Source organism: Miniopterus schreibersii (assembly GCF_964146895.1).
Source record: "Miniopterus schreibersii genome assembly, chromosome: 10".
Classification (NCBI taxonomy): Eukaryota; Metazoa; Chordata; class Mammalia; order Chiroptera; family Miniopteridae; genus Miniopterus; species Miniopterus schreibersii.
The window spans coordinates 40,847,420-40,874,806 of NC_138110.1; the positions used below are offsets into that span (position 1 = coordinate 40,847,420).

Sequence of the window (27,387 nt, forward strand, 5' to 3'; positions counted from 1 at the left end):
TTCATAATTTAGTATAACTTTATTTTCATTATACTTATAGAAGTTAAAATACACACAGAAATAGGCTCATGTATTTTTCATTTTTAGAAAATTAAACCCTTTATGATCAAAAGTGGTTATTTTATTTTATATCCTTCAACACAGATTCTCTATGAATAGCTTAACTCAAATCATTTAGGTTTCTCTGTACAATACATTACCTGTAGTTGCTGGTATAACTTTAAAAAAAAAACTTGTAAAAATGATGTCACTCGCCTGACATGGAAAATTAACCACATAAAATGAGCTCAATAATGTTCTGAACTTAATAAAGAACTGATTTAACTCTGCTCAAGAGATATAACGGAACACTTTTTTTTCTAATGGAAGAACAAATTCAGAATATACTTTGCATTAAATACCAATTTAAAAAATCTGATGAGAAAGTATGAATAGTGGCAAAAAAGATAAACGGGTACATTCAATGAGAATTTTTATTTCAATTATCCACAAAACAGTATTATAATACTTTATAAAAATATTAAGTTTTAGGCTACCATTATTCATTTTAAAAAGTGTTTGTGCTAGGTTGTTTTTACTAACTCTTTTTTTTTTTTTTTTGGTAAAGGTTAAGTTCCACATTAAGATATTGAAGATGAAAGGTGTTGGAAAAAAACCTTCAAATGTACAAAGCTGTTTATTTTTCTTGGCAATTAAAAATAGATAACCATTTAAACCAAATACACATTAAGTTAGTGTTATTTCCTTACTATACAACTGATATTATAAGGAACAGCTCCATTCAGTTAAAACCAAATGAATACCATCAACTTTTCCTGGCTTATTTTTCTGAACAGAATTAGTACATAAACATATAATTTTGTTATCCTTTTTTAAATGTTAGAAAAATTATACCATAGTTCACATGAAGCCCTTTAAAAATCTGATGTCACAGATTGCAGCCATTAAAGGTAAAAGATGACGGCAGTCTTCACAGGAAGATCCTCTTGAAAGAGGGATTCAATACTAAGCAGGTTACGTAAACATAAGAAACCACCACAATTTTTAGTACCAGAACTGTTGCCAGCTTGCATGAAGTTCACCTATCACATTTTAAAATGCTTTGAATTTCCACATAGATATCATGGCACAGAATGCTAAATTTAATGATCGGGTAAGTGATGGTAGTTAAAAATTATAGTCCTAAAATATGGGACCTAGTATATTGCTTTATTTAGAGTGTGACTATAAAAGAGTATTTTAAAACATAAATACCAAACTTTTATTTCGTCAGATTCAGTTCCTTTGCTAGATCCTTAAGCCAGTAATGCTGCTGTGCAAATTCATATTTTGGAATTTCTGAATTAGTCATAAAAATCAGTCTTATTATTCTAAATAAGTTTTCCATTCTAAGTCAACTAAATTCTAAAAAGGAAAAAATTCATCACCATTAGGTATATTTTAAAAGTGAATGTATATTTAAACACGGATTTGAAAACTGGAGTTTTAAAAATGTTTTGCAGAAAAACTATCATTGGAATTAGTGGGAAGCCTTAACCTAGTTATTTTTGAGGCTATAACAGTCATTTAGTGTTTGTGGTCAGATTTGTCTTACAGTCATACCTTTAACTTAAAATCTCAAAAAATAGATAAGTGAGAAGCTTTGAGTGCCAGCAAAGCCATTTTGCCACTCCATAAATCAACATTAAACATAACATTCCATCCCTCTCTCTGTAAAACTTTCACATTTTTCTTTTCTCATATTTCTTTTAAATACATTTCCTGTTAGTCTATATGTAATAAGAGCAAAAGTGCATTCAAGTCCCTGATCTAGTGATATTTTACATTTGCGGCACCCATCACCAAAAGTACATATTTAGCAATATCTCACAATACCTATTTAAATGCTGGGACTTTTATCATGCTATTCTAAAGATTAAAGGATTTCCTCTTGGATTGTACAATTTCAATTATATATTGACTTAAAAAAAATCAATGCAACCTTACATAAGATTAACTCACCTCCTAGTTAACTTCATTATTCTAAACTGAGCTTTTCAGAAAATGATTAAAGTGAGAAAGTTCTACTTTCCAGTTCTATGAGTTTGAATATTAGCATAGTGCACTATACTTTCAAATCCCATTGCTGTCATCTAACATTTAACCAAGTTCTAGATGTTGTTTATATTCCTTTTTGCTTCTAAAAACCTTGCTCCTTTCCATGCAAGGGAAGCATATATTAAAACTGCATATTAACTTCAACTTAGAAAAAACTTTTGAGAATAATAAATGCAAGCAATTTAAAAAATGGAATGGAATCATTTGGTCCCATGAAGTTCCTTGATTTTTTATTTTATTACGGTATAACTGTTCATATCTCCCACATTTTGTCTATAATGATAAATAATTTTCTCTTAACAATTCTGAATTTGGGGAATAAAAGGAAGTGACTTATGAATAGTAGCCTTGTTGCTTTTCATTGTCATGCTATTACTCACACTGTCATCAATATTTTAGCTGTACTTTCTTTGGACCCTGAAATAAGGTGGAAAATTCATCATTGGTACTTCAGAGTTTAACGCTTGGAACAAAAAAAAGTGGTTTTGTGCAACCATATCTGGAATTCCAGTTTACCATGAAAACATGCAGGGTGAAGAAGATTTTCTTCTTTTGGTTCCTGTATGTAAGTGAGGAAGTCTACGTAAGTTCTTTACATTCTGGCAGGTTTGCACATATAAAATAGGCTACTTGGATTATAAATTTTCTCCTGGCTGGTACTGTGGCTCGGTAGCAGTGAAGTAGTCTTCCAGGAAGGACTGGATATACTCAAATGTTGGTCTTTCATCAGGGTCCTTCTTCCAGCAAAGATTCATCAATTCATGGAGGGATTCTGGACAGCCCTGAGGGCAAGGCATCCTATATCCTCGCTCCACCTGCTCCAGCACTTCCCGGTTCACCATTCCTAACACACAAGGTCCAAACATTAAAAACCAATGACGCCAAACACCACTAGCATACAATGAACCTACTGTGTTAATCATTTCATAATATAAATGCGGATCAAACCATTATGCTGTATGCCTTAAATTTATATAGTGCTGTATGTCAATCATTTCTCAATGAAACTAAGGGGAAAGGACAGAACAAATCCTCAGCCCCAAACTGATTCAAAGTATAGTGAGTTTACTTACTGAAATGATTATTTTAACAAAGAAATAAATTTTCAATGTCAAAGTATATCAAGAAGAGCTTAGAAAATGCTAGACTGTTTTAGAATGTCTAATTTTCTTCATTTCACCTAAAACCTTATTTTCAACACTAAGGTCTTCAAAAGCCAACCCCCAATTGATTAATGAAAATTTAGGGTGCTACTTTGAGGTTTTGATATTAAGCTATTAATTATCAAACTTGGGCTAATGAGGAACAGTGAGTGGCAAGATAGTGTTTAAAAGAACTTCCAGATAGAAATTCAGAAGAAAGCATTCTAATCCTGGTTTTGCCAAATATACTCACTATGTAGCTTTATATCAAGTCACTTTCCTGAAACAGTTTCCTCATCTAATATTACCTGTTTGACTTTCTTCAAGTTATTACACAGTTCCCTTCTGGTATTGCTTTATAGTCCCCCTACCTGCATCCACAGCTCACCCTGTGTTACCACAACTTGTAAGCGAGGCCTTGGGAGAGGGGGGTTGTGGGTATGGGCAAGATGACCCAGAATATTTAAGGTATGTTTATTACCTGAGAGAACAGCAGAGATAAGTGGCCCTTTCCGAAAATGCCCTAAGGGGAAAGCTGAGGTAAGGGGCACACCTCATGTGCTTGCCCTGTTCTCAAGGATTGTGACTCTCACAGGTTGCTGTCCATCCAATGCCAAAATAAAAAGAGGAAGGGAGGGAGGGAAGAAAAGAGAACGAGACAAAAGAAGAGAAGAAAAGGCCTTTGCCCTTACATTTCTGGTCCTATAAACTCCAACTGAAGTCACTAATGGGATAAGCAAGAGCTAAAAAAATGCAAGCTTACCTGGATATGGCACTCTGCCCTTTGTTACCAATTCTGTCTGTAGGATTCCAAATGACCACACATCAGACTTTATTGTAAATCGACCATATAGTGCAGCCTCAGGAGCTGTCCATTTGATTGGAAATTTTGCACCTAAAACAATATTGACAATCTTGCTTAAGTAAATTGTTTTTAAAAAATCTATTTGTGTAAATAATGGCATAAGGTAGGCAAATTTTCTGTCAATATCCTTACTGTGTATGTCATCAGTGTTAAATTCTTCAAAAAGTGAAAGATACATGGGAAACTTTTTTTTATAAATTTAAAACGTGGAATGTAATGAACAAAATAAACTGACAGACAAAGTGGATCCAAAGACATTGCAACAGACCGCTGGTGGGGGGTGAGGTGGAATTAACCAAAGAACTTATATGCATAACCCATGGACAGACAATAGTTCGGTGAAGGCCTAGGGAGGGGCAGGAGTGGGATGGAGGGGGGTCAATGAGGGGAAAAGGGGGACATCTGTAATATTTTCAACAATAAAGATAAATTAAACAACAACAACAAAATGTGTATTATAGCCCTGATCAGTGTGGCTCAGTTGGTTGGAACATCGTCCCATACACTGAAAGGTCATGGGTTCGATTTCCGGTCAGGGCACATATCCAGGTAGAGGGTTTGCGTATGGGAGGCAGTTGACTGATGTTTCTCTCTCACATTTCTTTCCCTCTCTTTCTTTCCCTCCCTCTACCTTCCTCTCTCTGGAATCAATGAAAACACATCCTCAGATGAAGATTAAACAAGAACATATGTATTATAGGACCTGTAACTTTTAAGTAAGTCTATCACCTAAGTAGCTATAGCTAGCCATTGGCTGAAGAAGGCATATTCTGTTGGGTTCTAATGTCTACTGGTTTTCTACCATAAGCTCTTTTTCATTTTATGGTATCTCTCTGGAAAATTTTTTTGTACTATCATTCTTAAAAGCCTATATTAATGTATTCAAATACTTACTGTATGCTTTTTATGCACAAGGCATTATGATAATTGTTATGAGAGAGAAAAACATAGCCTTTGTGCAGCTTATATACTTACAGTGGTCACTACAGGTGTCTTACATACTTCCGGTTATTTCTATATGTATGATATAGTGTTGTAAGATAATTCTTTAGATGTTCAAACAGAAGATCAATTTACACTAGTACAATCACAAAAGGTTTTATCAGAAAGGGGCCAAATGCCCTGGCTGGTGTGGCTCAATGGTTAGAGTGCCAGCCCAGGCACCAAAGGGTCACGGGTTTGATTCCCAGTCAAGGGCACATACCTGGGTTGCAGGTTCAATCCCCAGCCCTGGTCGGGGCTCATGCTGGAGGCAACCAATCGATGTATCTCTCACGTGGATTTTTAAAAAAATTATTTATTTCTATTTTTAAAAATATCTTTATTGATTTCAGAGAGAGAAAGGGAGAGGGAAAAGGGGAGAGGGAGAGAGAGATAGAAACATGAATGATGAGAGTGAGTCACTGATCGGCTGCCTCCTGCACGCCCCCTACTGGGGATCTAGCCCGCAACCCAGACATGTGCCCTGACCAGGAATCAAACCGTGACCTCTTGGTTCATAGGTTGATGCTCAACCGCTGAGCCACACTGGCCGGGCTCACATGAATGTTTCTCTCCCCCCCATCCCTCCCTCCCTCCCTCCCTTCCAATCTTCTAAAACTCAATGGAAAAAAATATCCTTGGGTGAGGATTAACAAACAAATTTAGTAACAACGATTTTACCTTGTCTTGCGGTATATTCATTGTCTTCAATTAACCTTGCTAAGCCAAAATCTGCTATTTTGCAAACAAGATTTTCCCCTACAAGAATATTAGCAGCCCGAAGATCTCGGTGAATATAGTTCATTCTTTCAATATATGCCATGCCATCGGCAATCTTGGAAAGAAGAAAAAAAAAGACACATGACACAAAGTGAAGAAGGGACAAAACAATTTTGGTTAATGTTAAGTCGGATCACTGAAAAATCATGTATCTAGAAAGGAGATGATGGTAATAGGGCATAATCTTTCAGATAACAGGAAAAATAGAAAACACTATAATTGAGAAGAAGGAAGATAGGGAGGGAGAATCAGGAGTGGGAGAGGAGGGAAAGGGAAGGAGGACAGGAGAGGAGGAAGGGAAGGAGAAACAAGAGATGTCTGTGGCCCACAAAGCCTAAAACATTTATATGGCCCTTTACAAAAACAGTTTGCCAACCTCCATTGTAGAATGTCTATGAGCCTGGAACTCAGGAGTGTGGATTAAGCTTGGCATATCCTACAGTCTCATAAGACAGTTTCTTACTATAAAGTCTCTCTAAGCTTCATCATATACTTGAGATTTCCAAAAGTACTATTTCCTTTGGAAAAGCAATCATTCACTGTCTTAAAATTTATCTGTTAAAATATAAACACATATAGCCCTGGCCGAGTGACTCAACTGGTTGGAGCATTGTCCCATACACCAAAAGGTTTCGTGTTTGATCTCCGGTTGGGGCGCGTATGGGAGGCAACCGTTAATGTTTCTCTCTCATATCAATGTTTCTCTCTCTCTCAAATCAATAAAAAAAACCCACATCTTTGGGTGAGGATTAAAAAATACACACAGATTTTATATTTGTGGATGCATTATTTCTGAAAGGCCATATGATTCAGGACAGAAGTGTAAGGGTATTATATACCTCGTCTAATGCTACCTGAATTTTAGATACCTCTGGTCTTCAGATACTACGTTATCTATAACTACATTATCTAGAACAAGGAAAATCAGACTGGATTATCTCTTCCAGTTCTAAAATTCCATGATTTCATTATAAAAACAATAGTACTCTAAAATTATTTTACATTTTTATGCACACTTTCAAATCAAATTGATGATACATTATAGATATACAAGTACCTGAGCAGCCATATCAACCAATTGTGGGAGCTTCAAATACTTTCCATCTCCCTCCTTCAGGAAATCTAATAAGCTACCTATAAGAGACAGCAAAACATTCATGGAAAATAAGCAAACAAATCACATCACAATACAAAACTTCAGCATTTCATTCTTTAACATTTTTTTGCAGCTTAGGATTTCTGAATAACTATCTTTAAGACTCTAGAAGAGGTCTCTAAACTGAAATTTTATAAACTTCTCTTGATAACATGTGAAGAAAGGGAAAATGCAATAACCTCATTAGATTATAGGCACTCCTTCCTTGCTTTGATCAAGATCAACAGTTCCGATTTTGATTGAAAAAGTAGTATAGATACTTATATATTTTTAAGTCAATCTGAATCAAGAACTCAGGCAACTAGGAATATCTTGGGGTACTTAAAACTACATCTAGGTGGCTGAGTTGACATGGAAGTGTTAGTCCAACTACTCTCAATTTCATAAGATATGGAACAGCAAAGTATTACGAATAACAGCAGAGACAAAGGCTAGAAAGGAAAAGTCTAGCTGTTATTCCTTTATTACTGGTTACAAATTTACCATGTACCTTAATTTAATCAGGAGAAAATATCAGATAAGCCCAAATTAATACACATTTCACAAAACAATGGTACCATTCTCTTAAAAAATAACAATGTTGCCTGGCCGGACGTGGCTCAGCGGTTGAGCATCAGCCTAGGATCCAGTAAATGGCGGTTCGATTCCCGGTCAGGGCATATGCCTGGGTTGCAGGCTCAATCCCCAGTTTGGGGCCTGCAGGAGGAAGCCAATCAGTGACTCTCTCATCATTGATGTTTCTATCTCTCTCTCCCTCTCCCTTCCTCCTCTCTGAAATCAATAAAGATGTATTTTTTAAAAAAATGTTATAAAAGACAAGAAAGGATGAGATACTGCTCCAGATTAAGAAACCAAAAAAAAAAAATTACAACTAAAAGAAATTCCTGACCATGGACTGGACAATGGATAGGGGAAAAATTGCTGTAATTAAGGACACCATTGGGATGACTGGTGAAATGAGAATATAGACTGGTATGAGATAATAGAATTGTATCCGTGTTATAGTTCCTGAATTTTATCATTATACCGTGGTTATGCAAGACAATGTTCTTGTCTGTAGGAGAAAAACACTGACATACTTAGAAGTAAAGGGAACATAATGTCTGCAAAGTACTCTCAAATGGTTCAGAAGAAAATTTTATATTTTATATATTGATGATATATCTAGTTAATAATTGACAAATCTGGCTGAAATATAAACAGGAATTCTTTGTATTATTTTTGCAACTCTTCTATAAGTTTAAAAGTATTTCAAAATGAAAGCAAAATTAAACAAGACAAGGCCCTTTCTATGTGACAGGATTAAAAAAAAAAGGGAAATCCTGACTTAGTCTGATTTATAAAGAACCAAAATCAAAGAATATCTATATTTCGTCTAGTCTGTCTACTTACTATAAGGAGAACATGTTACTGTGTTTGTCCATTTATCTACCCATTCAAATTATTTACCAAGAGTCTAGTACATGTGAGGCACTGCAAAAGGGTATAGAGGATATAATGATAAATAAGTCGTGGTCTCTGCCCTTGAAAAGATCTTGATCTAGTATGAAAGTACAGTATATAGATCTATAAAATATACACAAACAAATAAATGCTGTATATGAGTTATAAATGTTATAAATACTACACTGGAGACACAATGGATATAGTTAATTCTACAGACAAGTCAGAAAGTGCTTCACAGAGAAGATGCATCTTAAAAGAAGAATGGAGCCTGGCTGGGCGTGGCTCAGCGGTTGAGAGTCGAGCTAGGATCCAGGAGATCACGGTTCGATTCCTGGTCAGGGCACATCCCCGGGTTGCAGGCTCGATCCCAAGTCAGGGGTGTGTAGGAGACAGTCGATCAATAACTCTCTCATCATTGATGTTTCTATCTCTCTCTCTCCCTCTCCTTTCCTCTCTCTGAAATCAATAGATATATTTAAAATAATAATAATAATAATAATAATAATAATAATAAAAGAAGAATGGAGGCAAAGGAATTCCAAGAGGGAATAACAAGTACAAAGTCTGTAACACATAGAACAGCACAGTAGGTTCAGGAGACTGAAAACAGTCCTTGCTATGCAAGAGCACAGGGCCCAAAGGTGAGAATGAGACTGAAAAAGGAAAGAGTCAGAACACAGAGTGTACAGAAAGCAGCAGAAGATACAGTTCTTTGATCAATCCACTAAGTAAAACATCCTTCAGTGTAACAATAGATAAGTGCTAAAATAGTGCAAAAGCTGCAGAGCACAGAAATCCAGGATTGGAATTTGTATTATTTTGACAATTCTTCTCTGATCTTTAACTAATCACAAAAATACCCGACCTCCTTCAAATGTTTTTTATATCCTTTATCATAGAATGTTTTGGATCTTAAAAGTGGTCCTTAACCTTTTCTGGTTCATAAGTTATTTTGAGAATCTGATGAAAACTATGAACTCTGTCCAGAAAACATAGATAAATATGCAAAAATTGATACATAATAACTTCAGAGGAAGTTCATGGACCTATGAAGCTCATTCATGACCAGTGAGTAAGTACTCAGTAACAGTGAAATCAATTCAAAGCAATCCTTAAGCTTGTCTCATATACCCCTCTAGCCTTACTTCCAACTAGCTTCTTCTACTACTTCTATACTTTTCACTAGCTATGGTTCTGATTCTCATTTCCTCAAATCCTCTTAGCTCTGCCCTTTACACATCCATATCCTTCATAACCATAAAAGGTAGGTCAAGATTTGTCTTTTCTACTAAATTTTTCTCAATTTATTCCAGACTATGTAATCTCTTCCTCAATTTCTATTATACTTACTGAAATTCATTATGCTTTGGCCTGTAGCTTTGCTTGTTTATAGTAAACTGTTATTTACTTTTATGCTGAAAATTAACTCTTCAGAGGTTTAGGTCTTTTCTCTTTAAATTGAATCTAAATTATTTGGGTATCTTTATTTCTTTGAAACCTTATAATAAACAGCAGAGTGTCTTATATATCAGAAGCATTCAATACTTTTTGGTTATTAATTTCTAGAGTAGTCTGACTGTAAAGATTTCAGAGGATATAATGATCACAGCACATTGGAATATTAGTGGAAGGCTTCTAACACCTGATTTAAGTACATTCTGAAGGAAGTACAGTTGATGGACTGGTCAAGAGATAAGGAAACCAAATTCCAGGTGAAGGAAATAACATGAACAAACTCATGGAAACAAGCAGCAGCAAGAAGTCCCATCTGGCCAGAAAAGTGGATTCTGTGGGAGCACTTGAGGCATGAGTTAGGATGTATTATAGAGGGCCAACTGCTAAGTACCGGAATAGCAAGATAGGGAATTAGAGTTTTAAAAACTAAAAGGGACAGTTGTGATCTTACATTCTAAATCTCCCATCTAGAAATAATCCTAACCCAGAAACCTAATACACAGACTTCTACCATGCTCTCCCCAATTAAATAATTCTTGAAATCAATATACAAAGCTAATGGACCATTAGCTTTACCTCCATTATATTCTTGCTATCAATATCTTGATTTAAACTTCCTCTTTGTTGTCTCTTTTTTTCCTTCCCTTTCTAGTTCATCTAATGCACTCTGAAATGGGATATTTGGCAGTAGTTTGCAGGAGAGCTTCCTTCCAAAAAATGCCATGTGCTTTGGGGCTTTAGGTATGTTTTGGCTATCACTTAGTAGACTATGTCAGTTATTTTAACCTTTTGGTTTTTCTATCCCTTTTAAGGGGGGAACATTTCCTATAGCAAACATGTAGCTTATAGTTGACCCTGTCACCACTAGATGGAACTATATTGCTGGCCAGGATGGACTACTGGAGAGGGATGACAAAATAATCAGTGTTAATATGGATGAGTGACTTGTTAAAGAGTAAAAAAATATAGATAAAATTCAAAAGGGTAAAAAGCAAGCCTATTAGCTTATTTTGTGACTGGTTCTTCTTCTACAGCACATTAGGCAAAGGGAAAAAGAGGGAAGAGCAACAACTTTCCCTTGCCTTTATCCTGGCCCTAACCAACTCTGTAACTAAAGATCCCACCTTGGGGTTTAGGGTTTGGGAAAATGGAGACATTTCAGTTGACAGTAGTAAAAAAAGCAATTTTCTAAAAGTCTTGGGTATGAAGATTATGTTTATATTAAAATGAAAAAAATTAATTTCTTTAACTTTACCTAATTTCTTTGCTTTAGTACCAAAGATAAATATCTTTCTGACTGAATTATTTTTAAATTCAACTTTTACAAATACTTTCTTTTTCACTTTCCTAGCTATTCCAGTTCCTTTGGTAACATGGAATAAAGGACTATTTACTTCTAAAATAAATTCAGCCTGTGTATTTTCCTTTTAAACTTTGTACTATCCTTTGGAATAACCAGAGCTAATAATTACATACACAAATGTCAGATTTTTTCTTTTCAAATGTCTACATAAAAATCTTAAACTAGAAAACACTATACAATAAAAATTTGTATGCATAAAAAATTGAAGACTTGTTTTTAAAAAGTTATTAACATGAATATCCTAAGAGATACTAATATACACATACCTTTTGACATAAATTCAGTAACAATGTAAATTGGCTCTTCAGAAACAACAGCATATAGCGGAACAAGTTTATCATGTCGTAATTTTTTCATTATCTGAGCCTCCTGAAGAAAAGCTTCTGGCATCATTGTACCTGGTTTTAGTGTTTTGATTGCTACTTTTGTGGTTCCATTCCATGTTCCTAGAGAAACAACACTTGTACTATTTTATCTATGTTTGAAAAAAATTCATAGCAAACTTCAATGAGCAAGTTACCTCAGATATTTCAACATATCATAAATTGTGGTATTTTGATCTATGGCTAAACAATGGCCAAAAAAACACAAAAGTTCAGGCTTCTTACCCATCCATACTTCACCAAAACATCCTTGTCCTAGTTTAACTTCTAGTCGCAAAGATTCTCGAGGGATTTCCCAAGCATCTTTTGCTAGACCTTGAGTCTGGGGTTTCACAGTTGGACATACAGTTGTTAACTTATGGCATAAGCCATCAGCATGTTCTAAATAAATGAAGAAATTATACTGTAAAATGAGTTACTTACAAAAATTAAGGTACATGTAGTGTATCAAATGTTTTAAAAAGTTTAAATTATAGCAAATAAAAATATAATGTTCATCAGTTTTTAAATAAAAGCACAAACACAAAAAGGGAATTGTATGTAAAAAGTAAAACACACAAGAAATGAAACATTTTGTTAATTACATTTAAAAAGTTATTATTTAATGAACTTGTGTCCCAGCTATTGCGCTCATCCATCACCTTACAGGGATCTCATATAAATGAGTCTTGGAAAATTCAGCAACTTTCTCAAAGTCACTCAGTTAGTAAGTGATGGAAATAGCATTCAAACCCAGGGTATGGCTGCCTCCAAAGCTCTGCTTTCGACTACTCTGCTTTATTTTTCCAAAAAGAATGCTACCATTAATTGTTATTTCTAATAACCACAAATATAAGAGGCACACCAAAAATCAAGGAAAAACTTCTTTTAGGAAACTGATTTTTAAATAAGGGAGGCACAAAAACAGGGTATTTCAATTCATAATGGCTTGACTTGTGACTTTCTTATTGTAAATAAAGCATGTTCCCTCCCATTCTCAACAAGTAACCATGCAAACCCATACGCTAACAAGTACAATTACAACCGATGCCACTGCTTGGCAACATGTTTGATTAATGTCAACACTGGAGGTTGACTTGATAGACTCAGTTTACAGTTGTTACTGAAGAAAAAATTACCATGGAAACTTCCCCTCCCCTAGTATTAATCACTTAAACTTTCAGATGCATTCAAGTATCAAACTGACAATGAAAACTTTTGACAGAAGACCTTAATATTAAATACCTTTCTAAGGTCCTTGAAAAACTGAAGAATGCTATAGGTTAATTTTCCAGGAAAAGAAAAATGCATCTTCACTGGATTTATTTTATTTAATAAATAAATCTCAATGCGTTTATACTTTCGGGAAGTCTTATGTAGTCCAGCTCATGAAGAGGAAGGTAAACCAAAGGGACATCTGATACAGCTTTTTATATAAGTTTTTAGCTTTACCTTCTTTTTTAAGAATAATATGTTTTTATTGGTTTTACAGAGAGGAAGGGAGAGGAAGATAGAGGAACATCAATCAACTGCCTCCCGCGCAATCCCTACTAGGGACTGAGCCAGCAACCCAGGCATGTGCTCTGACCAGGAATTAAAACAGTAACCTCTGGAAGCACGGGATAACACTCATCCAATTGAGCCACACTGGCCAGGGATGCTTTACTTCTTTAGTAAGTGTCTCTAAATAAAGTATTTGTTTTTGCCTTTTTATTTATCGTCACAATCTATTTTTGTATTTAGCTGTCATGAAATGGAACTCCAATGTAAACACTATACCAGTAAGATATAAACTCAAAGAATCATAATCTGATTTTTGTACATCATCAAAGAACCCAATTCAGGTGATAAGTATAACCTGTTCCTCATTTTAAAACTAGAATACAGCAGACATCCAGTGAGCACATACTATGTGTAAAGTGGCATGCCAAACCTTAAGGGACGTGAAGATACAGATCCTGTCCTCATAAAATACAACATGAAGAAATAATTTTCACCTTTAAAATATTACATACCTGTGTAGTGTTTAACCAATTTCTGCAGGGTATCAAATTGTGCTCTAGTTGTGATATAGTATCCACCATTGTCAAGTTTCCTAATTTTGTAGTGTTTCACATTGTCACCCTTTACTTCATCCCAATCACGAATAGAGAGGGAATAAGCACCTGGTGGGGCAGGGAGAAATGAAAGAAATGAAAGCTTTTACTATATCTTTCTCAAAATACTGCCTAAAAAGATTTTTATACTTATATTAAAATAACAATATTCATACCTTTAGTAGTTTCACTCTCTCTTACTAAGAAAATACCTCGTTGATTCCCAGGATTCAGAAGTAATCTTTCAGCATCTTTTCTCCCCATTTTGCCAAAATACCATCTGGAAAAAAATAGTGTTCCAAGTTAGAATGGTGTAAGGGTAAGAAAAATTATACATATGTGTTAATAAGAATGGAATGAGATAGGGTGGGTGACAAAAACCAGCTATAGAACACAGCTTAAAAATATAGTAAAACACAATAAAAGACCTTTACTATTAAATAGAACTATTACAAATATTATTCTCAGAATATACTGTTCACAGCATTTCCATGTACTGACTATTCAACATGTCTCTTAAACTCAGCCTGGTAATCACAGGAACAGTAAATGGAGAAGGAAAGACACAATGGCAGAAAGAGCCTTTCAAGCAGTGATAGGTGGAAATACTAAGACTATATAGTAAGAAGAATAAAAGTGTTTCTCTGGCAACCATGTGATCATTTGTATTCAGTAAATGCAAGTGTATCACATCCAAATTAGGAACTCTAAATTAGTGTAGGTTTAATTGAATATAGTTTTGTGATTAAAAATGATAGTCTCTGCCCTGGAAGATCTCAGAATAGTGAAGAAAAAGACAAAAGAACAAAACAAAGTAACAAGTGCCAAAGCAGAACAGAGTTATGGAGACAAATTACATATTAATAAAAGCAAACAAACACTGATACAATACCTACTATGTGCAAGGCACTGTGTTAAGTGTTGTGATATAAAAATGAAGCAGCATTTATGGATGCCAGATAAACTTGGTTTGTCCTAAAAGTAATATCATTGAAGGTGAACTTTTTAAAAGTTGCAAGAATGGTAGAAAGAACTCCCATAAATCCTCCACCAGGCTTCCCAACTGCTACCATTCTGCTTTGTATGTTCTCTTTCCCTGTGTGTGCACATTTTTTTCTGAACTTACTGAGAGTAAGTTGCAAACATGTTGAATCATTACCCTAAATCCTTCACTGTGTTCTTTCTAAAAGACAAGGATATTCTCCTACATAACAAGGAGCAAGCGCCTAAGTCAACAGTTTTTTTAATTTATCTTTATTGTTTAAAATATTACAGATGCCCCCTTTTTCCTCCCATTCACCGCTTCTACCCTGCAACCAGCCCCTGCCCCAGGCCTTCACCACACTATGGTCTGTGTCCATAGGTTAAGCATATACGCATATAAATTCTTTGGTTAATCTCTCCCCGCCCACCCCTAAGTCAATAATACTACCAACTGAGGGTAAATTTTTAAAGTGAAAGAATGCTCATAATACAAAAAAAAGGTTAATATAATTTTTAAGTGAAAAGATAAAGGCATAACAATGCAGTATTATTAATACAGATTCATTTATAATCTTACTCTAAGCAAGTACTATGGCATTAATTATTAATTTTTAAGTAACATCCCCTATTAATATGATACATTAGCTGTATTAAGACTGATATGTAATTGTGTGTGTGTAAAGTTGTGGCAAAGTAGAATATGCATTAAAACATTTTTAAAATCAAAACAATTAATAAAATATGAAGTAGAGCCATACTCTTCTGCCTGAATGGAATCTGCAGGGGCTACGTAATTGCTAGGGATATAGCCATTCTTTCCTGTAGCAATTGATCTTGCTTCCCACCAGTCTCCTTCCCTGCAACACATAAAACAACAGTTACTACAAGGTAGGCTACTACTTAAAACAGATCTACTGCAGTGTTGTCTTGTATCTGAAGGATACATTTTTTAATTTATGCCTTCATTTGATCAAGAATCAACTCAAAGAATAATATTTAAAAATAGGTTATATGAATTAAGGGAATAAAGCTAAGAAAAAGCACAATTACGTTTCTGCTCCAAACCAAAACAGAAAATATTATACTTTTAGTTAAAGATCACCTTTTTACATAACTCTTTCAACCTAAGAAAATAAACTATACCGAATAAAACAATTTAGAAGGTAAATCTTTCAAATTACTCAGTTTTGATTAAATTTCTAAAAATACTTTATTGAGATATAATTTGCATACCATAAAATTTCCCCCATTTGAGATGTACAATTTAATGGGTTTTAATATATTCACAGAGTTGTGCAACCATACCACAATCAATTTTAGAACATTCTGATTACCCCCAAAAGAAACCCCATACCAGTTAAGAGTCATTCCCTGTCCCCCTTTTCTCACACCCCCACCAATGCCAACCACTGATCTGCTTTGTTTCTATGGATATATCTATTGTGGGCTTTTCACATAAATGCAATCATATAATATGTGGTCTTTTTGACTGGTTTCTTTCATGCAGCAAAATCTTTTCAAGGTTCATCTATATTACATCATGCATTAATAGCTCATTCTTTTTTATTTCTTTTAAACAGTGTATAAAATTATGATCTTCCTTTTTAATCATTTTAGGAAAAAAATATTAGGATACCCTAGAACTCCTATAGCCAAAATATTATTAATGGGCAATAACAACAAAAAATTTAATTCTTAGTATACAAAAATATTATCCATAAATATCCAAATAAGACTAAAAGCAATTCAGAACACAAGAACTATATGTAATTTGCAATACATAAGCCTTGACTTTTCCAAAATTAATGTGAAAGGAGCAAATATTATCAGTCTCTAATGAGGAAGACACATATATGGTTTCCATTACTAAAAATTAAATGCATGTTTTGCTTTACCAGAGAAGAACTGAAAACATTTTATCTAAATTGAAATTTTATAAATGCTTGAGGTGCAATTGCTTTCTAGAAACTAAAATGGAAAATCCTTTGGCAATTCAAATATTTATAAATTCATATACTTGGTTTGTAGTTTCCCAGTATTGTAAGTATTTTCAGATAAACAAACTGAAAACTTTGTATTTGATCCTGCTGACCACTCATTGATTCATTCAAATATTTACTGAATACCTTTTAAGTGACAGACTTTATAATAGAGTGTGCTGAAAACAGGAGTAAAAAGATAATCCTTACCCTCAAGAAACTCAGTCTAAAGTAGAATTTCTCAACCTCAGCAATATTGACACTTTGGGCTAGATAATTCTTTGCTGTGGGGGCACATCCTGTGCATTGCAGAATGCCAGGATGCTGTGCAATATCCCTGGCCTCTACCCACTAGTTGACAGTAGTAGCAGCAACCTGAATGTAACAACAAAAATGTCTCCAGACGTTGCCAAATGTGCCCTGGGTGATTTTGCTGCAGGTTGACAACCACTGCTCTAAAAGAATGCTAAGCAAGTGATAACTTATAATTCAAAATTGCAATGGTAGCTATGATTGAGGTTTGCATAGGATGCTATGTGACCGTGTAAGAAAGACACTTAATCCAGCAGGAGGCAGGGACTGGGCCAGGAAGGAGGAAGAATGTCAGGAACGGCTTCCTTGAGAAAGGACACAGGAATACACATTTTGAAGGATGAGCTGGGTTGGCCAGATAAAGGTGGAAAAAATGGATACAAGAAATCACATTCCGGGGGGGGGGGGAATCATGTGAAGGCATGGAGAAGGTGAGAAACTACAGTATATTCAGGTAACTGCAAGGAATTCAACATGGTTAGGCAGTGGGGTGAGGAAGAAGCTCAACGAATAATGCCTAATATTGTAATTTTTCTTTTATCTTGATGGCAACTGGTAGCTATTAAAATATTTTAAAGCAGAGAGACATGAACATATTTTATGTTCTGGAATAACAACTGGTAGCAAAAAGGAATAAGGATGGAAGGAAACATGACTAGAAGCAAAAAGACCATAAGTATATATTTTAAGAAGTTACAAAGTGGCTGTTATGCTTACTAATGAAATTATGGAATCTATTTTCCATAACTAGCACTGGATTTTCTATGGTGGGCCACTAAATGACAAAAAGTTTAAGAGTCACATAAGAAAAAGGCAACTTAATTTGGTCAGTTTGGGATTGCAGGGGTTCCGTACCTGGCCCTTTTCCTTTTTTTTTTTTAAAGAGAAACAGATAAGATCTTTAAATCATCTAGTACTTAGACAAATAGGAATATATAATTCTCTTTATAAAGATTTTTTTAAAGTAATGTACTTACTTATATATACTCCCTCACTCTTCATTCTTAAATCTCTACTGTTTATGGCAGAACCACAGCAGCACAATTTGTAGAAGTAATAACTTCTGGCTACATCAGTAGTATTCTGCCACGTGTCTAAAGAAAACAAATGCATTGTCCAACCGGATGGGCAGACCCACACCCCACCACTCTCATCTCTGAATCATCAACTAGTTCAGTGGTTTCAATGTAAAGACTAGTTTCCTGTCAATATTTCTCATTCACAACACTTACGTATTGTTAATTATTTGAAATCTTTCACCCTTCTTAAATGAAAGGTCTTCTGTAGTTCGAGCTTCATAATCGTATAAGGCCACAAATATAGTAACACCACCTATTGGAGGAAAAGACAAGGTAAATTATATAGATAAATTGACAGAAGAGAAAAAGCCACTGCCAGCAAAAATGCTTAAGCAAAGTTTTTTCCTGGTCTCCAGAATCTATTTTTAAAATTTAGAGATTTGGGAAGCAGGCTTTTTCGAATTATTAAGATGCTCTCTTAAGACCTTCTATGAAAGTAATTATACTCTACAAATTCTAAAATTCTACAGACCCAGAGAAACAAATTTAATTTTGATTCATAGTAGCAACATCTCTGGCTTAAAAGACAAAGTTTAAATCACTTCTTTGAAAAAGTATTAACAAGTACTATAAACTACTGGTATTGATTGTCTAAATTTCTTAAAAACAATGAATGAACATTTTGATCCTTAAAACTAATCTTTAACAGTAATAACTAGGGTTTAGTAAGATAATTTATTATATTTAACATTCAAATATAAAAATGGCATGTTTTCCTTAGCAATTAAATGGTATGGCTGATATGAATTATAAATTCGAAAAATAACGTCATATATAGCATTGTGTGCAGATGCTTAAGAGATTAGCACACTTAAACAGCCAAACTATTATCTGCAAACAAAAGAATAAAACAGATTATCTCATTTATCTGGCTTCCAATCATACATTACTACCTTTTTTGACATCTCTATCTAAATGTCTAACAAGCATTGAAAACTTATTAGTTATAAAACAAAGGTGTTGATTTTTCTCCTCTAACCTGTTACCCGAGTCTTTCCTACCTAAGCAAAAGGCATTACTAACCAATCAGGTACTCAAGACAAGCCCATTACCAGACTGTCAGTTCTACCTCTAAAATATATACTTTCTTTTCCATTTCTACTGCTGCCACCCTAATCTAAGTCCCTGTTATCTCTCTTCTGGGACTATTGATAGTAGTAGCCTCCTACCCCATTTTTGTATCTGCTTCCCTACATCCATTCTCCACAAAGTTGCCAGAATGAGTTTCTTTTTCTGTTTTTTAAAAATATATCTTTATTGATTTCAGAGAGAGGAAGGGAGAGGTAAACAGATACATAGAAACATCAATGATGAGAGATTCATTGATTGGCTGCCTCCTGCATGGCCCCCACTGGGGACTGAGCCCACAACCTGGGCTAGGCCCCGACTGGGAATCAAACCCCAATCTCCTGGATCCTAGATCGATGCCCAACCGCATAGCCACCAGAATGAGTTTCTTTAAAAAAGAAATTTAGCCTGGCCGGGCGTGGCTCAGAGGTTGAGCATCGACCTAGGATCCAGGTGATCGAGGTTCAATTCCCGGTCAGGGCACATGCCCGCGTTGCGGGCTAGGCAGCCAATCAATGACTCTCACATCATTGATGTTTCTATCTCTCCCCCTCTCCTTTCCTCTCTCTGAAATCATTTTAAAAAAATACATATATATTTTTTAAAAAGGAAATTTAATCATGAAAATCCTTAACTGAAATGTCTTCAAGAGCTTCTTTCTAGCTTTGAACAAAACCCAAACTTCTTACCCATTTATGAGGTCCTGCGTAATCCTGACTCTTTAATCCCAAATCATACAATTCTACCCTCTGTCCATAGGGGCCTCCTTACTATTCCTCAAAAACTGCCAAGTCCACATGCACTTCCTAAATTTTGCATTTGCTATCCTCTCTCCCAGAAAGTTCTTTTCCCAGTTCTGCATATGTTTAGGTCATTCTCATTAATTAAAACTCAGCTCAACTAATTTCTTCTCAAGATGCCTTTCCTTGATCATCTAAAAGGCCTTCACCAATGTTCTGGTTAGTTCTTTCATAGCATTTGAGAACTGCTTTCTCTCGCTTACAACTCTCTCTACTCACACAGACACTCCGTATTTATTAATAAATTAATATCGATGAACAAACTATCTCACATAAATAAACTACTTTAGGTAATCATTTTGAATTACTATCTTTCCCAAACATATAATCCTGAAGATAATTTAAATTTTTGCTGATGACGAGAAATATCATCATGGCCATCTATTACTGAAGTATTTAGAGTTAGGGGGTTGGAATTAGACTGTAACTGACTTTTTGAGGTCCATAACTCCCCACATGAACAGTCTAACAGAATTAGTATCTGGCGCCTATTATTGGTCCAGAAGCAAGCAGACTGAAGGAACAAATTTATGTAGTCCAAGCTTGTAGAAGAGAGTCCTCTTTTGTCCCCATTGGTTGTTAGTAAGGACACATGTTACTCAATTTGATGTTAGCAACTGTTTTTGTCAAAAGTCTAAAGATAAAATGGACACTCCAAGGACTGCAGGGGAGAGATCAAAGAAATGTGAGTTGCTGATGACATCAAGGAACCGCTGAATCAAGGAATCCAGGAGCTCATCCTACCTTTTAAGCCAGCTGTGTTTTGTTACTCAAGGGAAAACGAATCCTAATATGGGACCCTTCATAAAAGAGCTCCCTCTCTTTTTAAAGTTTCTGACTACTTTTTTTAGAGCATTTCTGGCTCCATTAGAGATTGTCAAATCTTTTTGCTGTTCTCTGAAGGGGTATTATGATATAAATAATAAACAATAAATGGAGTTCTGGAATAGGACATGAAATCTGGGCTCTCCTGCTTATTATTTGTGACTCTAAAGAAAATCACTTAGCCCGGCCGGGAGTGACTCAGTGGTTGAGCATCGACGGAGAATCCAGGAGATCAGAGTTTGATTCCCGGTCAGGGCACATGCCCAGGCTGCGGGCTGGAGCTGATCAATGACTCTCTCATCATTGATGTTTCTATCTGTCTCTCTCCCTCTCCTTTCCTCTCTCTGAAATCAATAAAGATATATTTTTTTTTAAAAAAAGAAAATCATTTAAACTCTGAGCCTCAGAATTTCTCTCTTTTAAATCACTAGTACCTAATAGAAAAACTGTATTATCATCACCAATTTGCCACTTAATTAACATTTATTAAGTAATTACTAATAGTAGATGGCACTTTACAATCCTGACAAATTACAACATTCTTGAGAGGTATGTTTTTTTAAATTTATTTCTCAATTATAGTTGACATATAATAGTACATTAGTTTAAGTGTACAACATAGTGATTAGACATTTATATACCTCACGAAGTTAAGTCTAATATGCATCTGACATCATACATAATTATGACTATATTCCCTATGCTGTACTTTACATTATGTTTTAAATCTTTATATCCCCAGTGACAGCCACACAGTAGGCACCCAATAATTATTTGAAAAATGAATTAATGAAATTCTTAATGGTATAACACAGTACATAATCACTATCAGATTATTTCCAGATCTCCCAGAAAGACATCCATATAAACAATAAAACTTTAATTTTTATGTTAGACTTTAATTTTCACATATTTAACAAGTCTCCCAGTAAGTTATTTTTCTTACAGCAGGCAAACCTTATGCATGTATTGCCCAAGGTCACATTCTCAAACTTACAACAGAATTGTCCATTTAAATCTCACCTGTTAAACCAGCAGGATATGAACTTGGCACCACTGAGAATGAAGAAGATGCTCCTCCAAAAGGTGTCACCCCCGAGGATCCTCCAAATGGTGTCATGGAAAGACTGCTAAAATTAACAGATGTTCCCTTTGCAGAAGATGATGGTGTTGCCGCAGTGTGTTCTGCTCCATAATGGCTTGCACTTGTACTGACAGGTTCTGGAGTGTTTTCTGTTCTATATTTAATTGCTGGACTTTTGTTCTCTTTACTTTTAATGCAGCCCATTATAAAATCTACAAAAGTAATAAGGTAAATACTTTGAGAAGCAGTTAACATAACATAAAGGATACTTTAAAAAAATGCAATTCAAAAGTTAACTTTAAACAAGGCATTTTTCTCCTGCAAAAAGTAACATTAAAAAAACCACAAAAATAAAACCCAGACAAATGAAAATGAAGTCTCTTCTCATCTGCTAAAGCATCATTCCAATTATGTCATTCTCCAGCTCAACCACTTTTAATGGTCCAATGAAAACATGCCACAGTGTATAAGGAAAATCATGGGCTCTGAAGCCAGAGAGACCTAAGTTTGAATCCTGGCTTTCTACTTACTAGCGGAGTGATTTAGGTATGTTGCTTAAACAACCTGGACTTCAGTTACTTGAAAAAGAAGGATAACAGTATCACCTACTTCATAAGGTTTCCTGAGGATTAACTCAAGTTTATCACAAAAGTTCTAGATAATAGCTGGCACATAATAGGTACTACAAATACTGGTTATACTCCTTCTACTTATACAAGTATGTAATAGAAATATAATCTGAGCCACAATTTAAAATTTTCTAGGAGCCACGTTAAAAAAAGTAAAAAGAAACAGGTAAAATTAATTTTAATGTTTTATTTAATCCAATACATCTAAAATATAATTATTTCAGCATATCAATATACACATTTTTAATGAGATTTTTTTTCTTTTTTTTGGACTAAATCTTAGAATCTGGTATGTATTTTAAACTTGCAGTACACCTCAATTTGGAACAGGAACATTTCAAGTGCTCAATAGCTGTATGCAGCTAGTGGCTACCATATAGAACAGTTTATATCCACATCTTTCCCCTTCTTTATCGATAGACGCTGCCCCAATGCTTACCAAATTTGACCTCAATCTATCCTTCCAACTTCATCTCCTATTTTTTCCTCATACTTATGCACACAAGAAAAAAAATCATATTTTCCCAATACTTATGTCCTGTGTTTTCCCATTTTTGTGCATTTTTCCATCCTAAAAGTGCCTCCTCTGTCCATAATACTCTCCTCACATCTCTACCTGCTAAAATTTATCCATTCTTTGATGAGCATCACAAATGTTACTTTTCCACTTAAGCTCTCCCATAATTGGTAAAATATAATGTACTTTTGGGAAGATTTTTTAAAAAATTGATTTGAGAGAGACAGAGACAGAAAGACATCAACTGGCTGCTTCCCATACTTGCCCAGACTGGGGATTGAATCTACAACCTGAGTACATGCCCTGACAATTGAAACCACCACCCTCATTGTACAGGATGATGCTCCAACCAACTGAACCACATTGGCCAGGGTGTGGGAAGATTTTTGTATGAACTCTCACCTTATTTCTTTTTCTTTGGGCTGTGGCCTAATACTACCCTGCCCCCAAGTTACTGGCAATACATTTCTTAAAAGAATTACTCATCTCTTACACACTATACAGCCTACCAACGTGACATGCATATAGTAGTAGGTTTACTCATATCACAAAATTTGCATTTTTTTTTACTTTCTGAAGAGGCACTAGTGGAGATTTCATTAACTCACTTTTAAAAGTCATTCTTATTTTACAATTTTTCTTATATGGCATTCAAAACGAAGTAGGTGAGTGATGACTGCCTCCTAAATTCTGAAAGACAACCTCAGCTGTACAACATTAATTTAAAAGGTAGCTATAAATATTAAAGTAGAAACAGTCTCAGAATCTGAGTTGGAAGGTTTTTAGCTCACTAACTTAATGGGTATATTCTGAGGATGTGAAAGTTAAGCACAGCATTGAAACATGACTGGCACTGGAAATCTAAATATCTACTGAAAACACTATGAGAGAATTATAAGCTAAACATATAAAGGGAAATGCTTCTATAAATGTTATTAGAAACAAAAAGTAATTCATTTAATAACCTATATTGGAAAAGTCTATTAAAGCATAATGTAAAAGTAGAAACCTTAGGGAAAAAAGACTATTTAATAGACATATAATTATTTAACTTCTGTGTGGGAAGCTGGCGGGGGGCAGGGAGACACAAACACTCTTAAGCAAAGCTAAAGATATGAGAAACAGGGCAACTATCTTTGTACTTTCTCATGCTCTTACTTGTTCTCTCAACACACACACAAACACATATATGTATATGTATATACATATATATATGAAAACTGGTTGACATTCTTAATATAGACAACTCTTCTTACACATAAAAAAAAAGATAACTCCTCAGAAAAATAGGAAAGCCTATCAAGAGGCAATTCACAAATGAAATACAAAAAGCCAGTTAGCATATGAAGATATGGCCAACCTTCAAAGTTTTCTAATAAATGCAGACTTTAAAATTAAGGTACCAGATTGACAACTTTTGACTCAATACTCAAAGTTTGAAGGGTGAATTTTAAACAACAATCAATATGTATCTATAAAACATGTTAAGTGTAAAAATGTTTAAAAGCCCATACAAAGAATTTTCAAAATTACCTATATGCAAAGTCTAATTATTAATAGAACATTACCAACAATTACATAAATTAGCCTTTGAAAGAATAGCAATTGTATGGAGGAAAAAATTATGAAAACCAGTATTTTTTGATAACAGAACTAAAATACATCAATTTATAACAGAGGTTACTATAATTATTCACCCAACCCACATTTCCATTCCCTCCTCCTTTTCACCTTTTTGTCCACTCAGGATCCTTGCTTAGGCCTTTCTCTCTGCAAGACATCATTCCTAACTTCTCTTCCTTCATAAGTCACACTTCTTTTTTTCTGACCCTATCAGTTTTCCATTACTACTCTTACTCTGTCCTCTAGCCTCTTTTCCCTAATCTAGAGTTTTTAGTCTAACTTTCCACATCCACCCACTTACCCTTTCTAATAGCTCCAGGATAGGCCATCATTTTCAGTCCAGTTTCACTAGCACCCCAATATCAACACACAGAAGCCATCACTGTTGCCTATGTCCTTTAAAAACATTTTATAAATGTAGAACGTAATTTACATTTTAAAGTAAACTTCAGGTGCAGTGAGTTAAATAGATTTTAATGGATTGTCTTAGAAATGTAACCTCATTTAAGACATTTATATGGGAAAGTTCCAATCTACTACACACACACACACACACACACACACACACAACACACACACACACACACAAAATAACATACATTTATTAGGCACTATAAAGGGAGTGGGATCACAAGAAATGATTCCTTTTCTTTAAATAAGGTTAGAAATAAGTATAGGAAACAAATACAGTATTGCAAAATGTGGAAAATGCTAGAGTAAAAAAAGCCAAAATGGAGGTATGCACAGAACACCATGGGAATACAACAGAAGTTACTGGCCCTGCCTTGAGTGCTTGGGAAAGAAATTTTGCAAAAAAAGTGGCATCTTAGCTAGGTCTTGAAAACATGGAGATTTAGGGAAGAGGAAATAGGATATTCCAGGAAGAATGAAAAGTATGCAGAATGGCTCTCAGATACTTAAAAAAGCATGCTGTTTGGGGGAACAGAAAATTTCTCTGTGACAGGAGTATAAGGGGGTGTTTTTGAGAATGGTGGGACAAAGGCTACAGGGAGAGGACAATTTCCACATCAAGAGGATTGTTTGCTGTGCAATAACTTTTAGAACTCATCCAGATAGCACTGGGCAGTTAAGATTTTTTTTAAAGGTAAATAGCATAAGATACAAGCTTTAGAATAACTATGGCAGAAGTATAAATTATATACTGGGAAAAAAGAAATAATGGTAGCAGTTAAGTTATAAAACTACCGCAATGACCTATGTGGGAAAGGAAAAAAGTAGGAACACTGTGGGGCCAAAGATAAGGAGGAAATGAGAAGTATATAATAAGTAGAATAACCAAGTTTAGATGATCAGTTGGATATGGGTAGAACAGATATGAAGAATAAAAAGTATTTAATCACTCTTCAGTCTTTTTTTTTAATCCTCACCAACGGATAGTTTTGCATTGCTTTTCAGAGAGTGTGGAAGGGGGAGGGAGAGAGAAACATCGATGTGAGAGAGACACACTGACTGGTTGCCCCCCGCACGTGTCCCGACCAGGGCCAGGGATCGAGCCTGCAACCAAGGTAGACGCCCTTGGCCCAAATCGAACCTGGGACCCTTCAGTCTGCAGGCCAGTGCTCTAACCACTGAGCCAAACCGGCTAGAGCACTCCTCAGCATTTTATTGAAAACTTTAAAAATAGTTACTGTGTATGTTAAGGGCAAGATAACCCCAAAGTTTCTAGTTTGAAGTGAAAGGGAAGAAACACCATAACTGAGGAAGAGAGAGAAACAGGTTTTTCTGGACCAATGAGTTCAGTTTCAGATGGTAGTTTTAGATGCCCATGGGGCATCTTGTTGAGAAGTCCACTAAGGCACTGATAATAAGTCTAAAGCTCAAAAAAGGTACAAACCAGAGGAAGATTTAACAAAAATATTTTCACAGCTTACCCACATCTTTTGTAGATAATAAAACTCACCCAAGGTACAGATTCAGAGGTGTGTGAACCTGTAGGACAAACCTACATATAAAGAATAGACAGGCAAAGAAATTAGGACATAGCAATTTGAGTTGGGAGTTTTGTAAATATAAAAACATGGCTGGAAAAGATAATCATCAATTTAAAGACAGTGGAATGGGTTGGGGAAGAGGACCAACTGTATCTGTGGCATCTTTTCTTTTCTTTTTTTTAAATATATCTTTATTGATTTCAGAGAGAGGAAAAGAGAGGGAGAGAGAGAGACAGAAACATCAGTGATGAGAGAATCATTGATCGGCTGCAGCCCACAACCCAGGCATGTGCCCTGACCGGGAATCGAACCCTGATCGCCTGGATCCTAGGTCGACGCTTAACCACTGAGCCACGCCCGGCCAGGCTGTGGCATCTTTTCTTAAAAAACACACACAAAAAACATAAAGCGAATAGACAAAAATATTAATGTGTTAAATTTGGGTAATGACATAATTCTTTTGTTTGTTTGTTAGAAGTATTTTATAACAATACATTTTTAGAATAGTATAGCAAGAATAAAGAGAGACTTTCAGGAGGAAAATGGCTAATAATACTGAATACTAAAACAAAGTCAAGTGGCATTTAAACTGATTTTGAAAAGCAAGCTGAGCCCTGGCTGGTGAGGCTGTTGGTTAAAGCATTGTCCCGTGCACTGAGAGGTGGTAGGTTCAATTCCCAGCCAGGCACATACTCAGGCTGTGGGTTCGATCCCCAGTCAGGGTGCATACAAGAGGCAACTGATCACTGCTTCTCTCAGATCAATGTTTCTCTCTCTCTCTTCTTTCCTCTC

General features: G+C 35.2%; 1 protein-coding gene across 2 annotated transcripts in view; it reads right to left on the minus strand.

Moving 5' to 3' along the window:
- The window catches only part of YES1 (YES proto-oncogene 1, Src family tyrosine kinase), a 62,594-nt gene continuing 35,207 nt past the window's right edge, over nucleotides 1–27,387 (minus strand). For both annotated transcript variants that reach the window (XM_081150084.1, XM_081150083.1), the window contains exons 2-12: nucleotides 21,814–22,086; nucleotides 18,251–18,350; nucleotides 15,486–15,584; nucleotides 13,920–14,023; nucleotides 13,663–13,812; nucleotides 11,894–12,049; nucleotides 11,552–11,731; nucleotides 6,923–6,999; nucleotides 5,767–5,920; nucleotides 4,003–4,134; nucleotides 1–2,941 (exon numbers count right to left, since the gene is read on the minus strand). In XM_081150084.1, coding sequence (XP_081006210.1) covers nucleotides 2,733–2,941; nucleotides 4,003–4,134; nucleotides 5,767–5,920; nucleotides 6,923–6,999; nucleotides 11,552–11,731; nucleotides 11,894–12,049; nucleotides 13,663–13,812; nucleotides 13,920–14,023; nucleotides 15,486–15,584; nucleotides 18,251–18,350; nucleotides 21,814–22,078 — 1,626 coding nt within the window. In that variant the 5' untranslated portion in view covers nucleotides 22,079–22,086 and the 3' untranslated portion in view covers nucleotides 1–2,732. The remainder of the gene's footprint in view (nucleotides 2,942–4,002; nucleotides 4,135–5,766; nucleotides 5,921–6,922; nucleotides 7,000–11,551; nucleotides 11,732–11,893; nucleotides 12,050–13,662; nucleotides 13,813–13,919; nucleotides 14,024–15,485; nucleotides 15,585–18,250; nucleotides 18,351–21,813; nucleotides 22,087–27,387) is intronic.